The 15,000-nt window shown below is 46.1% G+C and overlaps 2 protein-coding genes across 6 annotated transcripts in view; one reads left to right on the top strand and one right to left on the bottom strand.

The window, feature by feature from the left end:
- Positions 1–6,386, top strand: part of LOC105908672 (BCL9 transcription coactivator) — a 31,073-nt gene extending 24,687 nt beyond the window's left edge. For all 4 annotated transcript variants that reach the window (XM_012837230.2, XM_012837229.2, XM_031583875.1 and 1 more), the window contains exons 8-11: positions 1–68; positions 608–2,852; positions 3,157–3,441; positions 3,610–6,386. The exon at positions 1–68 is cut by the window's left edge and continues 29 nt beyond it. In XM_012837230.2, coding sequence (XP_012692684.2) covers positions 1–68; positions 608–2,852; positions 3,157–3,441; positions 3,610–4,742 — 3,731 coding nt within the window. In that variant the 3' untranslated portion in view covers positions 4,743–6,386. The remainder of the gene's footprint in view (positions 69–607; positions 2,853–3,156; positions 3,442–3,609) is intronic.
- A 494-nt stretch (positions 6,387–6,880) lies between these two features.
- Positions 6,881–13,119, bottom strand: acp6 (acid phosphatase 6, lysophosphatidic). 2 transcript variants are annotated; one of them, XM_012837254.3, is made up of 11 exons: positions 12,987–13,119; positions 12,377–12,686; positions 12,089–12,217; positions 11,439–11,569; positions 11,111–11,190; positions 10,862–10,949; positions 10,368–10,500; positions 9,847–9,947; positions 9,610–9,702; positions 8,616–8,781; positions 6,881–8,302 (listed from the first exon to the last, which is right to left on the bottom strand). In XM_012837254.3, exons 2-11 carry the CDS (start codon positions 12,575–12,577, stop codon positions 8,165–8,167), a joined length of 1,260 nt encoding a protein of 419 aa, XP_012692708.2. In that variant the 5' UTR covers positions 12,578–12,686; positions 12,987–13,119; the 3' UTR covers positions 6,881–8,164. The 2 variants fall into 2 exon arrangements, with proteins under 2 accessions (XP_012692708.2, XP_012692707.2); XM_012837253.3 differs by having other exon boundaries at positions 12,965–13,118.
- Between the last annotated feature and the right edge of the window lie 1,881 nt (positions 13,120–15,000).

The following is a 15,000-nucleotide window of genomic DNA, read 5'->3' as shown; positions in this document are numbered from 1 at the left end:
CTGAGACCATCATTGCCTTCCACATGAAGAACATCTCCAAGCAGGGAGACAAGTCCCACCTCCTTGTGGTATGATGACCAACATTTCATTTATTTACAAATTTAGACTCTGCATGAGGATATTCTGTCTTCATGTTTCTTGTTAGTCAAAGTTTTTTAAATACAATTATTTTGGCGCTGTGAAGAAGAAAACAAAGCCCTATGTGTGGCCGGTTTGTTTTGGGGAGGTGCTTTACCAGGGGGTGTGTTCATATAGTTACAGACTTTAATGATGTGTAGAAAAATGCAAATGCATGCACGCACACACACACACACACACACACACACACACACACACACACACACACACACTGACTGTTCTGAATGTTGCAGAATGTGTTTGTTAAGTAGTCTTCTCTCCCCTGTGGTGTGTTAAGTCTTAATGAGTCTGAAAGCTAACGAGGCTAATTACCGCACAGTGAGCTCTGATCAGCCTTGCTGAGAGTTGTAATGCACAGGCATTCATGCTGCATTGCTAATTGCAGTCACAATGCTTCCCTCTCTCTTGCAGACTCCTTCCTCTTCTTTTATCAGACTTTGTCTCTCTCTTGTCCCTTTTTTTTATCCAGAACAATCAGACTGGACCCCTCCGGAATGAAGGGAAACCCCCACAATCATCAGGTGTTGGGCCCCAAGACCAGAATCTGCCACCCGGCGCCAAACCTTCCCAGCAGCCCTTCCAGCAATCTCAGCTTCCAGGAGCTCAGGGGCCCAAGTCTGCTGGCCTTTCCCAAGACGGAGCTCTGTCAACAGGCATGGACTCAAAGAGCCTACCAAGCAGCAGTCCGCGTAATCCCACACCTCATGACCGAACGCCTGGCAGCCAGACCCCGTGCTCCCCAGGTGCCCAGCCAGGGTTCCCCCCAGGGGATGGATCCAAAGGGGGTGACCAGAAGCTTCTGCCCCAGGACATGATGCCTGGCATGGGGGATAACTCTGTTTCAGAGGGCCTTTCCCAAGAGCAACTGGAGCATCGTGAGCGCTCTTTGCAGACGCTCCGAGACATCCAGCGCATGCTGTTTCCTGATGACAAAGATATGCCTGGCATGGGACAGAATGTCCCGCCGGCTGGACCCTTACCCCCAAATCATCCTGGTATGATGGAAGGAGGCCCCAAAAAGCCAGAGCAGGGGCCTCTGCAGGCCATGATAGCTCAGTCGCAGAGCCTGGGAAAACCTGGTGGCCCAGGAGGCCGTCCAGATGGGCCCCCCTTTGGGCCAGGAGGTCCCCGAGATATGCCCTTTTCTCCAGAAGACATGGGGCCTATGCCGCCTGGAGGACCAATGAATTCCCACCCTGGGGGTTCAGGGGGGGAACAAGGGGATCACCTGAACCCTGAGCAGATGGCGTGGCTGAAGCTACAGCAAGAGTTTTATGAGGAGAAGAAACGCAAGCAGGAACAGATGCATAGGTCCATGGGGGATCCCATGATGCTTCACGGTCCACGTGGTGCCATGATGCGTGCCCCTCCCCCACCCTATCAGATGAATCCTGGGGAGGTTTGGGGTCCTGGTGGGCCTGAGCCATTCCCTGATCAGATGGGCATGGGGCCTCGTGGGATGCCGCCACACATGCAGCGAATGCCCGGCTTCCCTGGCATGATGAACCCAGATATGGAGGGAGGGCCAAATCCCATGCCTCGGCCAGGCATGAACTGGCCTGATGATATGCCTAAAATGGGAGACGGTAGAGGTTTCCCGCCCGGACAGGGCATGTTTGTGGGTCCTGGGGGACCAGGAGGAAGGGTCGAGAGGTTCCCAAACCCACAGGCAGTGCAGGAAGCTATGTTCCAGCAGGGAATGGAGGGAAAACCTGGAATGGGGATGCCACCAGGAATGATGATGGAAAGGATGATGGGACATCCCAGACCTGGAATGGATCCCACCAATGGCCAGGGAGGTGGCATGTTCCCACGAATGCCCGGTGATGGACCCATGAGCCCAGCCTCAAGAATGGAATACATGAAGGGGTTGGGACGGGAGATGGGCCCAGGTCCAGAATTTGTCATGGGGCCTGGGGGCATGGGTGGGGGCCCGAATGCAGCTATGATGGGGGGCAAAATGAGGGAGCCACCCATGAGTATGAGCCCTGAAGAGATGATGAAGATGAGAGGAGGTCCACCTGAAAACATGGGGCCCCAGCAGAAGATGCATCAAGGGCCACCTTTCCAAGACCAGCCTGGCGACTTCAACATGGGGCCCAACAGGCACTACCCAGGTCACCCTCAGGGTCCTGGCAATATGAGGGGGCCAAGGGGTGGAGATATGCCCTTCGGCCCTGATCAGCGACCCAACAATGGCCCTAACGGTGGTAACAACCACGGCCGTTTGAGCCATATGCCCCCACATCCTCAAAACCAGCCCCCTAACCAGGGCCAAGGTCCCGGCCCCAACTCTATGCCCAATCAGAGGGGCATGGGGCGTAAACCAGCCGAACTCAGCATCCAGGCTGGACAAGGGGTGCACTCCCCTGGGGTCAACCCCCTGAAGTCCCCTACTATGAGGCAAGTCCAGTCTCCAATGCTTGGCTCCCCTTCGGGGGCGATGAAATCACCCCAGACCCCTTCCCAGCTGGCAGGTATGCTCTCAGGACCATCGGCATCAGCTGTGGCGGCAGCAGCATCCATCAAATCTCCCGGGATGATGGGGTCTGCGGGAGCGTCTCCTGTCCACATGAAGTCTCCCTCGCTTCCGGTCCCCTCTCCAGGGTGGGTGTCCTCACCGAAACCTCCCATGCAGAGCCCAGGGATCCCCCAGAACAACAAGAATCCCCTGAGTATGACTTCACCCAACATGATGAGCAATGTAGAGCAAGGTACCGTGATCTGTAGCCACACTAATATCAAATTTAGGTTAGATTAAGTACACACAACACATGTGCTGATATTGAAAGAGACAGCTGCTAAAGACCAGGACAAGTAACACAAAATGGATAATACATTTCATAGTCAAAACAAATGTGCTGTACATGACAATAATCTCTTTACTAACACATTGACTATCTTCATTTTGTCAGTATTATCTAGGCATGCTTTGATTTTTGTACTTCCTTAACTGAGATGATTTAACAAGAAACTGGTAATCAAGTAATGCCATGCCTGGTTTTTCTCCTTCCGCAGGTGGGAATGGCCCGTCTTCAGGTCCTCCCCCCAACTCCTCAGCGGGTGGCCCAGGTTCAATGTCTCACCCAGGAAGTGTTCCGTCCGGCAGCCCCTACGGCATTCCCCCAGAGCCCACACTACCCCAGAACCCTCTGTCCATCATGATGTCACGCATGTCCAAGTTTGCCATGCCCAGCTCCACCCCTCTCTACCATGACGCCATTAAGACTGTGGCCAGTTCTGATGATGATTCACCACCTGCCCGGTCGCCCAACCTGCCTTCACTCGGAAACAACATGCCAGGTGCGCACTCAAATTCATAAAGAAATATTATTACATTCAACTGTCCTTTCATTGTATTTAACTTCCTTACTGAGACATCACTTAATCTAAACACACACACACACACACACACACACACACATACATTTTTGATGAGTTCATTTTTCATTTCTCTGCTGCCTCCTACAGGAATGGGTGTGAACCACCACCAAGGCCACCCGCGTATGATGGTACCTGGTCCTGGCGGCCCCATGCCTGCTCTCAGCCCCATGAGTATGAACGCTATGGGCTCCCAGCCCCTTTCCCACGGCATGCCCAACCAGATGCCGTCACCGAACCCCATGGGTCCCAACATGGGCCCCCACCCTGGTGCCATGGGTCCAGGTGGCATGATGCCCCACGGGATGATGATGCAGGGGGGCCCTGAACCTGGTATGGTCAACAACCAGATGGTACAAGGGAGGATGGGCTTCCCACAGCGTGGGCAGGGTTTCCCACCTGGGCAGTCTCCACCTCATCAGGGGCCTTTTTCTCACAATGGTCCTGGGCCTCAGGGGCCTTTCCCCCACGGCATGGGCTTCCAAGGTGAGGGTGGACCTATGGGCCGTATGGGTGGGAACATGCCCCACGGGCCGGGCGATCCAGGGATGTGTAAGCCAAACCATCACGGAGGACATGAGAACTTCGGAGGCATGCCTGGGGGGTTCAGTGATGCCGATCTGCATGAGGTCATGCGTCCTGGAGCCACCGGCATCCCAGAATTTGACCTGTCCCGCATCATCCCCTCGGAAAAGCCCAGCCAGACTCTGTCCTATTTCCCTCGAGGGGGCGGTGGAGGTGGGGAAGGTCCAGGTAAACCCCCACACCCCTCTGGTCCTGGTGTCTTCCAGCAAATGCAAGGGATGATGGTTGAGGGCAACCCTAGGATGGGAATGCCAATGCAGGGCATGGGGGGCCCGCCGGGTCCTGGTCACATGGGGCCCCAGGACATGGGCATGGGCAACCCTGGACACAACCCCATGCGGCAGGCTGCCTTCATGAATCAGGGCATGATGGGACCTCAGCACCGCATGATGTCGCCAGGACAACCAGGAATGCCTGGGCAGCCGGGAATGATGGGAGGGCCAGGGATGATGCCAGGGAAAGAGAGGGGGGGGCCCATGTACGGCCACCAAGGCCCCGTGGGGTCCCCAAACATGATGATGTCTTTACACGGCATGGGGGGCCCCCAGCAGACTATGATGATGTCGCCGCAGATGAGGCCCCGAGGCATGGGGTCAGACATGGGCATGGGCTTCAACCCTGGACCCGGGATGTTCTGACCTGACCTGGCCTGGCCTGGCCTGGCCTGGCCTAACTGAACAGTGCATAGGGGAGGATATGAACAGTTGGATGTTTAGAATAAAATCCACCATGATTTAAACATCCGTTGGCTGTCACAGTGGAATCAGCGAAAGTGGAAATGGAGGTACCCACAATGCAACTGCTGCCATGATAAGTGGGGCTGAGCATTGATTCTTGGACATGGAAGTGACCGTTTTGTGTGTTCGTAGTGATGGCTAATTTTGCCATCAGTGCCATGAGAGAATACAGGAAGCAAAATAGTTTTTGTTTTTTCTTTTTCGGTTGTTGTTTGTCTTTGTTACTTTTTGTTCATGGAAACTTCAGAATGTACAGGACTAGCGTTCACTAGCGCAAAACTGCTTAGGTTTTTGTAAAATGTTTTGTCCGGACTTGGAACATTAACTTTGGCGTAAAAACTGACACGAATTAAAGTCATCAAATAAAGAATCAGGAGGTAGAGATCGAAGATGAAACTTTTTCAAATAATAAGGAAAAACAACAAACAAGCAAAAAAACTGAAAAAATACAAAACAAGTTCTCCTGACAAGGATTTTTTTATCGTAAAGGTTGACTGCGTAAGAAAAATACCAACAAAACCCCACCAATCAAGACTTGAAAGGAACTTCATTTTGTCAGCATTTTTGTTTACGTCTCACTGATCGGAGATGGCATTTGTTGCTTTGTGTGTGAGTGTGTGTGTGTGTGTGTGTGTGTGTGTGTGTGTGTGTGCACGCGTGTGTGCGCGTGTGTGTGGGTGTGTACCGTCCTCATGTTTAAGGGATTTCACCAGAGACTCTTCCTCCAGGTCTGTGGCTTCACACGGTGACATTATAGGGAGGCGGGGCTTATCGCCAGGCCTGGGCACTCCATATGTTCACCTTGGGTCGGCTCAGACTATTTTAATTTTATTTGTATTGTTGTGTTTTTTTATTTCCTTTGTATCTCCAGTGTATAAGAAATCGACCTATGACCTCATACAGATAATAGTATTATTAAAAAAAGCACAAACATGGATTAACCATAAAGGTACGCAGCGTTTTCATTCATGGGGTGCAGGTGGAAGTGGAATCAAGCAATTAAGGCACTAAATGACTTTGGTGAGACTGTAAAGAACTATAGGATTTAAAGAGCATTAATGACAGCTTAGTGGTCCTTCTGCACAAAGAACATTTGGGTATTTGGTGAAGCTGATTTAGTACTTCTTGGCCCGCAGTAATGGACACATTGAAAAGTGTCTGGCTTTTACATTGAGGCAAGATCCAAACTAGTCTCCGGACTGGCTGAACAACTTATGGCCACGTGTCCAGAAATTATAGGAGGTCTCGTAACTGATGTAATTTCACCACATTTAGTAAATTTGCCAGCTTCAGATTGGTGTGTGTGTGTGTGTGTGTGTGTGTGTGTGTGTGTGTGTGTGTGTGTGTGTGTGTATATTAACAACACACATCTTACCAATTCATTGAATTTTTTTCTACAGCTAGTTGGCAAACGTACATGGTGTATTTGTGAGCTCAATTTCACATGTATTTTGTACTGAGGATGGGTTTCAGTTTATATGTTGCAGTCCATTTTCTATGGTCAGTTGAATTCTTATAAATGCCAATTTGTGATTCATGTTTAAACTCAATGCCACACTGATTGCATCACTACAACACAGAGCCAGCAGACACTTAACATGATCATCTGGCACTGGTGAAAGGTGCTCCACTGTGAGAAACATCAGAACTCCTTGCAAACTTCCAAAACGGTCGGCCATCGTGGATATTCAACCCCTCCCATCAACGTGTCTTACACACACAAAAGAATTGGCAGCTGGGAACCGGGGGTGAACATTTTTGCTTATCTCCGAGCTCTGGACATACCCAGAGAGCATCTGGTTTATTGATTGACAGCTGTAATTGTCAGGGTTTTCTACCCCGTGTTCCTATTTAGCTCTAAGCCAAATTATAGCCCTCAGGTATTGAGCAGAGATGCACCGTGGAACAATAGTTGTGGTGTTTTAGATGAATTTTCAACAGCAAAGCTTAAAAGAAGTTTCCCATAGAAAATGTTGAGGAATTTGTGATTTTGGTGTTCAGTGTTGTTATACAGCAACAATTAGAGAAATACAAACTGGTAGCTTTATTGATTTATTTGTCGTTGCATCATCGATGATTCAAACTCAAAAACATATCTCCTTTTGAGGAGACAAACATAATCCCTATTTCAGATATAAAGTTTCACATGCTGTCTAAGAAGGCACCTACATCCTCACAAACGTGTATATTCCCACTCACACAAAAACTCAAGTAAAATTCTCCCTGTCAAAAGGGACATATTTGTAAATAATTTTTGTTTGCAAGAGCACACAGTCTTCAGTAGACAAACGCAAACTGCGCACACATTTCCCTGAGGAAAACGCCTGTAGTTATCATGGTAGAAATGGAAAGTAATGAAAGCCAAACAAAAAAGGTTTTTTTGTTACCTAAAATGCTATACCGCATGTCACTTGTTTTCCCACTGTGCCTAAACAGTAACTAGTTCAAGGCTCCATCGAAGACTAACTTTGTTAACAAAAAAAGATCAATGGTTCACATGTACTGAGGTAATTACAAAGACAGGTAGTTTATTCAGCTGCATACTGTAAGATTTTAAGAATATATATATTCCCCCTCTTCATTGGAGTGAAAATCGCTATTGAATGAGTACTGGCACTGTAGCTACTGACTGCTCCTGCAGTTTCCGTGACGAGAGCCAGCCAAACAGAATGTGTGTGGATAGCACTAACTCTATTGCAGTGGACCATTCAAGAGTATTACAGTGGATAAGTCTTAACACGAATGTCCTGCCTAAATGGAGTATATAAAAAATCTGTGTTAAGTGCTTCAGTTGCTTCTAAGCGGCAGAATGAGTTGCATACCATGATGTATGTTTTATACATTATTCAAACAGAAAGCATTATTTGTGTGTTTTATACAATATTCAAACAGAAAGCAGTTTAAGATGGAATGGCATGATCGACTGTTTTTCTTCCAAATTAACTAACAGCTAACAGTTAGTGAAATTCCCTAATGCCACAGTGTTAGCAGATGGGGGTAGGGGGTGCATTTTGGCCACACAAATCCAAGGAGATTGTTCAGAAATGGTTCAGATGTCATCAAGCACCAGAACAGCGCTGTTTGTGCTGGTCCAAAACTGGATAAAGCTGGTACTGAGCACAAGTGCAACAAAGGAGAAGGATTTAAACAAATAATACCAATGCGGCATGTTCAGGGTCGGCCATGTTAAGGCTGACCTGGTTGGATCTTACTATAGTGAACAGTGCTTTCCAGATAAAAAAAATAAAAATAAGCAAGTGTGTAAAGCCTGGTTAAGAGGTGATGATCGAGAGAAAGAGAGGGGGAGGGGTGGGGTGTTGTGGTCAGGGTTTAGCAGGTAGGCCCTCCGTTTTATCGCACCGCTCCTTGTAGCGATCGAAAGGCAGTGTGTAAGCCGCCATGGCCTCCTGGAACTCTGCCAATGGGCAGATCACTCCACTGCAGCCTGGGATCTTCTGGTCCTGAGGGGTCGAGAGAGATAGGATGAACCAACACCATCCACCAGGACCAAGACTAATGCTAAAGCAATGTGCAACAGCTACGCAACAAGGCACCAACCTCACACTGCATTGATATCACTATATTACCCAGCAAAGAGAGTCAATCAGCCAACACTGGGGCTTCACCTTCCAACTAAAGTCCTCATTATATACTTTCATCAACAAAGAACATGTATAATATGATCTTACAATGACTAACATGAAACTAGTCTTGATTACTGTTCCCTTCAAATGACCTGGTGCCTCTGGTTTGTGGGTGTGTGGTTTGAGTTACCTGGCCCAGGTAGGCCACCTTGACGAAGGCCTCTTTGGTGGTGCGGTGCTCAAGCAGTTCCAGGGTGATGTCGGCGGCGTACGGCGGCCATTTCATGTCAAAGATTCCAAGGGCCATCAGACACGGCATCAGTGTGGTGTCATGGACGGAATACAGGAAAAGCTTCCTGTCACATTGCACGCACACACACACACACACACACACACACACACACACACACACACACACACACAGATCTATAAATTCAGCATTTAAATCCAATCAATAATTCCTTCACAATCAGGACTGCTGGAGTGCATAACCTTCTCAAGTCTAAATTCTCCTTGAAAGCAGACAGTAACTGTTGATCATCCCCATAAATCCTTTTTCAATCCAAACTCCGACGAAAAACAACCCTGCAAGGTCATTTCTCATTAACATGTAACATCCTCTCTGGGGGTGATGCAGGCAATGCAGGGGGAGAATAGAAATGGGGAATTTCTGCCACCTTGTGGTGATGCCTTGAGCCTACATGTCACTTGTGGCATGGTTGTGCTCTCTCGTCTGGGCAGCCTCAAGTCTGCCCCTCTACCTGGAGGAATGGCTCAATAAAAGACACATTTTGAAGGCTGATTGGTCAAATGAGCCACTACGCTCCACCAATAGGCAATGATCAACTGTTGTCAGGCAACGTTGGATTATTATCTTGGACTGTGAAAAAGCTTGCAGTAATGAGAGAAAGGTTTGGTTTTTCTCAGAGAGAACTTTGTCTGTGACACCTAAGAGCATTGAAGAATAGGATTTGTGTGTAGATCCCTATTCTTATTATCCCACTAAAACAAAAGCCTAGTATTGAAGTATCTCTCTTTGGCTTGGAATTTAATGCTAATCACAGTAGAGCAAATGCACATGTCTGGGTGGTTTTTCTATTCTAAATCTACATGACTACAACTAGGAGGACTGTTTAACTGTTTGAAGAGTAGTTAGCTCAGCTCGGATAGGAGAGGAGGCTCACCTGTTGGGCTCAGGGGATACACCTTTGACTTTCTCGTCCATGTTGGCCATCATAGTGTGAAGCAGTGGTCCCACACAAAGCTGCAGGTTCTCCCTAACATTATAAACCAACCGGGCAGAAGTGCTCACAATCACTGAGTATGTATGTTTCACATGCACTGAGTAGTGTATATACTTGTTGTGGGTTAATCACATTGTGTGGTTTCCTCTTCAAAAGCGCTGGGTTGGTGCAACTCACCTTTTACTCGGTTCATAGATATGGTAGATCATGTCCACGGCTCTCCGCTCCACTATGGCCCTCCAACTGACCAACTCAGAGGGGCAGGCCAGGCCATGTGTCTACATACACACACACACACACACACACACACACACACACACACACACACACACACACACACACACACACACACACGTTAATTATTTAGAAACTTAGATCAACTGAAACTTAGATCAACTGATACACTTTCAACGGGTGCATCTACGCACACCATCTACGAACACACCTTTTATCATCTAATTAGATAGACCCAAGTTTTCCACTCACAAAGGACCAATGGTATTGGACCCGTGATATTACATATGAAATGACACACTAAAGTAAGTCATTTCTTTTCTTTCTATATTACTGGATACAAACTCTTCAGAAAAGGACTGCTGTATGCTATCCACAGTTGGTATTTAGTTACAACTATATTACAACTACAAATATTTGTGACGTTATTATTAGGAATGCAGCGTAGAGTAGTGCCAAGTCACCTCCCGGGCCACCATGTCATCTCTGATGAGGATGAAGTCAACACGTTGGTTGACGGGGATTCCGAGTGCATCCTGGATGCTCTTCAGGTCCTCTGCAATGGCCGGCAGTGTAGACGACTCTGCCCAGCGGTGACTATCGGTCACACACACACACACACACACACACACACACACACACACACACACACACACACACACACACACACACACACACACACCAGCAAGTCAGTCATCGTTCACAGACTGCCACATTCAGAATATACCCATCACCTTATCTAGCCTGGCACTAGGGAAATTGACTTCCCCGTCCCCACAATCACTCAATTTAGTTTGATCAGATTATTTGGTTATAGTCTGAGAGGGGGCAATGTGCAGAGCTTTGCTGACACAGATGGTAAGGAACATTCCAGAGTAAACATTTCACATGAGCCATAAGTGATCCTCTGTTGGGGCAGCCATGGCTTCTTCGTGTCCCCATTCACGGAGCCACTCACCCACTCAGCAGCCTCAGCAGGTTGCAGCCGTGGTAGTTAGGGTACAGGATCTCCTTCTCCGCCTCGGCCGTTAATATGGGAACAACATCTGCAAGTCAAAATGAATAAGAGGGTAGGGTCAGGTGATCACAGAGACACACTCTGAATGAAACGAGGGGCGACAGTAAAAGGTGGGGAAGTTCTTGTTTAATGTTGATTGTACCTTTCTGCACACACACACACACACTCACACGTGTGAAGTACCCTCACCTGCCTGCTTCTGTTGGAACAACCCCGCCACCAAGCACTTGGCTGACTCGATGGTTCGCACAATGTTGGTGGAGCGCACGCTGCAAGAGTACACACACACACACACACACACACACACACACACACACACACACACACACACACACACACACACAATATACACAGGCACACACATCCCCAGTATCTTGTCAAAAACATTTTTTGTGACCTTTCCCAAACAAATTAGCGTAAAATATTGGCTATTTATCAGGGGAGTTATATGAGAGGGTCAATGTTCTAATGAATATTTTGTCTAGTAAGTGTAGTATCTATCACACAGTGTACTCACTAGACTTCAGCAGGGCTGAAAGAGGATGTCAGGAAGGGCACTTCCTGGATATACCTCGCCCTCAGCCTTTTGCCCAGATCATACAGCTGCTGCATGCCAACCGTGGTCAGCTGACCCGGGTAAGTTCCCCCCTGAGTCCACACAATGCATACAGACAGAGACAGATACAAAGACTTTTCATAGGACACATAGAGCCATGGTTGAGCATAGAATGGATTGAAACTGATAATACTAAAACGTTACACAGAAAGTCTACTTTATTACACTACATTGGGAGCAAGGTTAACAATGTAATAAAACTTGAGATGAAGTTTTGTTGGGGTGTTACTGGTAGGCTATACCAACACAAATCTCAGTCTTAAATTGTAAAGAGCATGCCATGGAGCAAAGTGCTAAGCTATTATAACATCTTAAAACATCATTGTGTCTGTTTAACAACAAGTTATGACTTTGACTTTGACATCCTCAGCTTGACACCTTCAAGTAATCCTTATCCCCGATGTGTACATGCACACACTGTAGTACCAACACACATTTAACCATTACAGATGCCATAGGCACCGGTAGACATAGACATACAGCAATACTCTGAGTAAGCCAAGGCGCACGCAAGATAATCCACCCAGGACACAGGACCACCACACACTCACGGTAAGTATATGGGCTCTGTAGCTGTCCTCGACTGGTGATGGAGGTCTTGGTCCTCCTTCAAGGTCTGTGACCACATAATCGATGTGGGTATGAGGGGGAACCTCCAAGAGGTCAGGCACCCACTGGACCTGTGTTAGAACCAGACGTCATCACCGTGACTACAGTACTATTGCCAAAATGCAGTGGGCTACGATATAGATCAGCCAGGTCAATTCACACAGAAAATCAAACATAAAAAAAAAAAAAAAACATCTCGACTACGGAGAAAATAATTTTGCTGTGCTCACCTCTAAAACATCAGGGATAGATTTCAGCGGTGTTCTCGCACCGTGTCGGAAGAGGACTTGGACGAGTTTGAGTTCTAACTGCGAGGAGTCTTCTTTCTTAGCCTGGCACTCGGTAGTGGCCTCGAACTTTTCCTGAGACCAGAACAACGAACCGAACGCCACCGACCCAAGGCCAAGCACTCTAGCCCAGGCAATCCTCATAGCTAAAATGAGTGGGGTCTTTCGTCAGAGATTGGGATCAACTGCTAAAACGGGAGGAGTGTTCCAAGTGTGTTCCCCGAAGAACGTACAAGTGTCCTGTAAAGGAGAGCTGTAAAAAAAAGCCACACTCACGTTATTGAGGAAATGACAGCAAACTCCTGTCCTCTAGTTATATGACACGTATTTCAACGGAAGGCTAAACAACTTGTATATGTAGTATTCACATTACTAAATGACAATATATGTCACATGTTATCTAACGGTCAACGTTTATAGCATGATACCAGTAAGCTATTGCTAAACCTAAGGCTACTGAGGAGTAGCGTAATGTTACCCAACGACACTTATTGATGGTAGGGAAAACTGGATTTCATGCGCGGTCCTTACTTATTCAGCCTTAAGGACTCACTGTTATGTTGCACCGGTATGGGTATGTTTTATATACAATTCATCCTTCCGGCAAACTCTCCGGCATGGCTATGCAGTGACAGATTCACTACACAAACTCTGAAAACATCTCATCGGCGACAAGTGAATTGGTCACTGGAATATGTAGTCTTACTTCATACCTGCCCAAATCAAAAGCAGATCTATTCGAGACACAAATGTATACATTCCCCGAAAACCACCAGGAACTTAACTTGGTATCCTTACGTCATATCCTTCAGCCGACTAAACCCGTAAAACTTAGACTTCAGGCGCAATATTTTGTTTATGCTATTGTTTTGATGAGTTTATAACAAGACACACACATTCAGTAGTTGTTATGTAAATGGTTAATCTTGATTTTATGATATTGATGGTATGAAATGTATGTGGTATGTCAAGAGCAGATGCGTGAATTGAATATATTTTGCGTGATTTTTTTCCACATGTGACTCTTTTGTTGAATAATTCCTCCACTTACCCATTACACAACGTAGGCTATCCACATGCCCTTGAGGGCGCTGTTGCATTATGTAGGGGAGAGTGGGGTAAGATGAGCCAGTGCAGTGGGAAAGTTGATCCACCACCTGCATCTGGGCAATCATAAACATATTTTGTCAAATGACCCTAAATTCTATATTTTCATCTTGCTCATGGAAGGAAGTGGTAAGCAGTTTTGTAGCCCATTTGGTAGAATCAGTCCCACATCACAAGTAACTTAGTATATAATCAGATATGTTGAAGAACTGGCAATGTGTAAAAACATGTGAATGAATTATCAAAAGTGTTGCTCTGGGTTGCTAGACTAAGCACTTTTCCCAAAATGGTGGCTGTGGGGCAAAATCTCGAGGGGCAAAATCTTGAGTCTTGAGGGTAAGTTCAACTGGTGGTTCATGATAACATGAAGTGAAGTAAGATGTTTGGTGTTTAAATCAGTGTTGCATCATAACAACAGATAACCAACATTATATTTCATATTTTAGATGTAGCATTACAGCTGTCATGCCACTTAAAATTACAGAAGAAAAACAAATAGGGGCTCCATATATTCATGTGCCAGGAGCCCTAGTTTTAATTTACCTCCTTGTGGGTGATGTAGAAGCATCACTCTGGTTTTGCCTTTTTGAAAAGCATCTTGCATACATGAGATGCGTTAGTATTTATGTTATTGGCTACAAAGTTTGCAATTATACAGATATTCAGAACATTATGTGACATGTTGGCTGCTAAATGGACATTGACACACTATCGACACTTTTGCACTCGTCACTTTACATACACTGTCACTTTCAAATTACTGTTTGAACTACACTTACATACTGTCACTTCCACTTACTGTTTGCACTAGCAGTAATATTTATCAGAATTATTGTACTACCTGCAACTCCCACACTGGATTTGTCTGAAGGGTAGTATAGGTTTAATAGGTTAGCATAGTTTATTATATGTGTATTATATGTTATTTATATATACCGGTATGTTAGTATTATATGTATAGGTGTTATATGTTTTATCATTCTGTATTGTATTTATCCTGTATATTTAGTAAGGTTATTTAGGTTATTATATGTTTATTACATGTAAATTATGTTCAGAGTACTTGTACAGAGTGTATGTCATGTTATGTTATGTTATACTATGTTATGTTATGTTATGGTAGGTTGTTGTGCGGTGCCTTGTCCTAAGAATTTCAGTGCCCAGTCTGACCCTGTGTCATTCTGTGCATCTGACAATAAAAGACTTGTGACTTGTGACTTCCATGTCTATTTCTTAATATAGAGACTTGGTAAACCATCCTCAGACAAATTAGTTGTAATATTTATTTCAAGAACACCAACAAAATCAACAAAATGGGGGATTTAATAATTATATTTAGAATTATACATTAAAATCTGATTAATACATTAGTTAGTAATTGTTTTTCTCAGATGGCTCAACTTACCCATAACATGGGGCATATTGACCCACAAGACCACTTTTTCGAAGACCCAATATTT

The sequence above is a fragment of the Clupea harengus genome, chromosome 2 (genome assembly GCF_900700415.2).
Source record: "Clupea harengus chromosome 2, Ch_v2.0.2, whole genome shotgun sequence".
Taxonomy (NCBI): domain Eukaryota; kingdom Metazoa; phylum Chordata; class Actinopteri; order Clupeiformes; family Clupeidae; genus Clupea; species Clupea harengus.
Note: the sequence above shows the minus strand (reverse complement) of the source record. Positions and strands in the feature narration are given on the sequence as shown.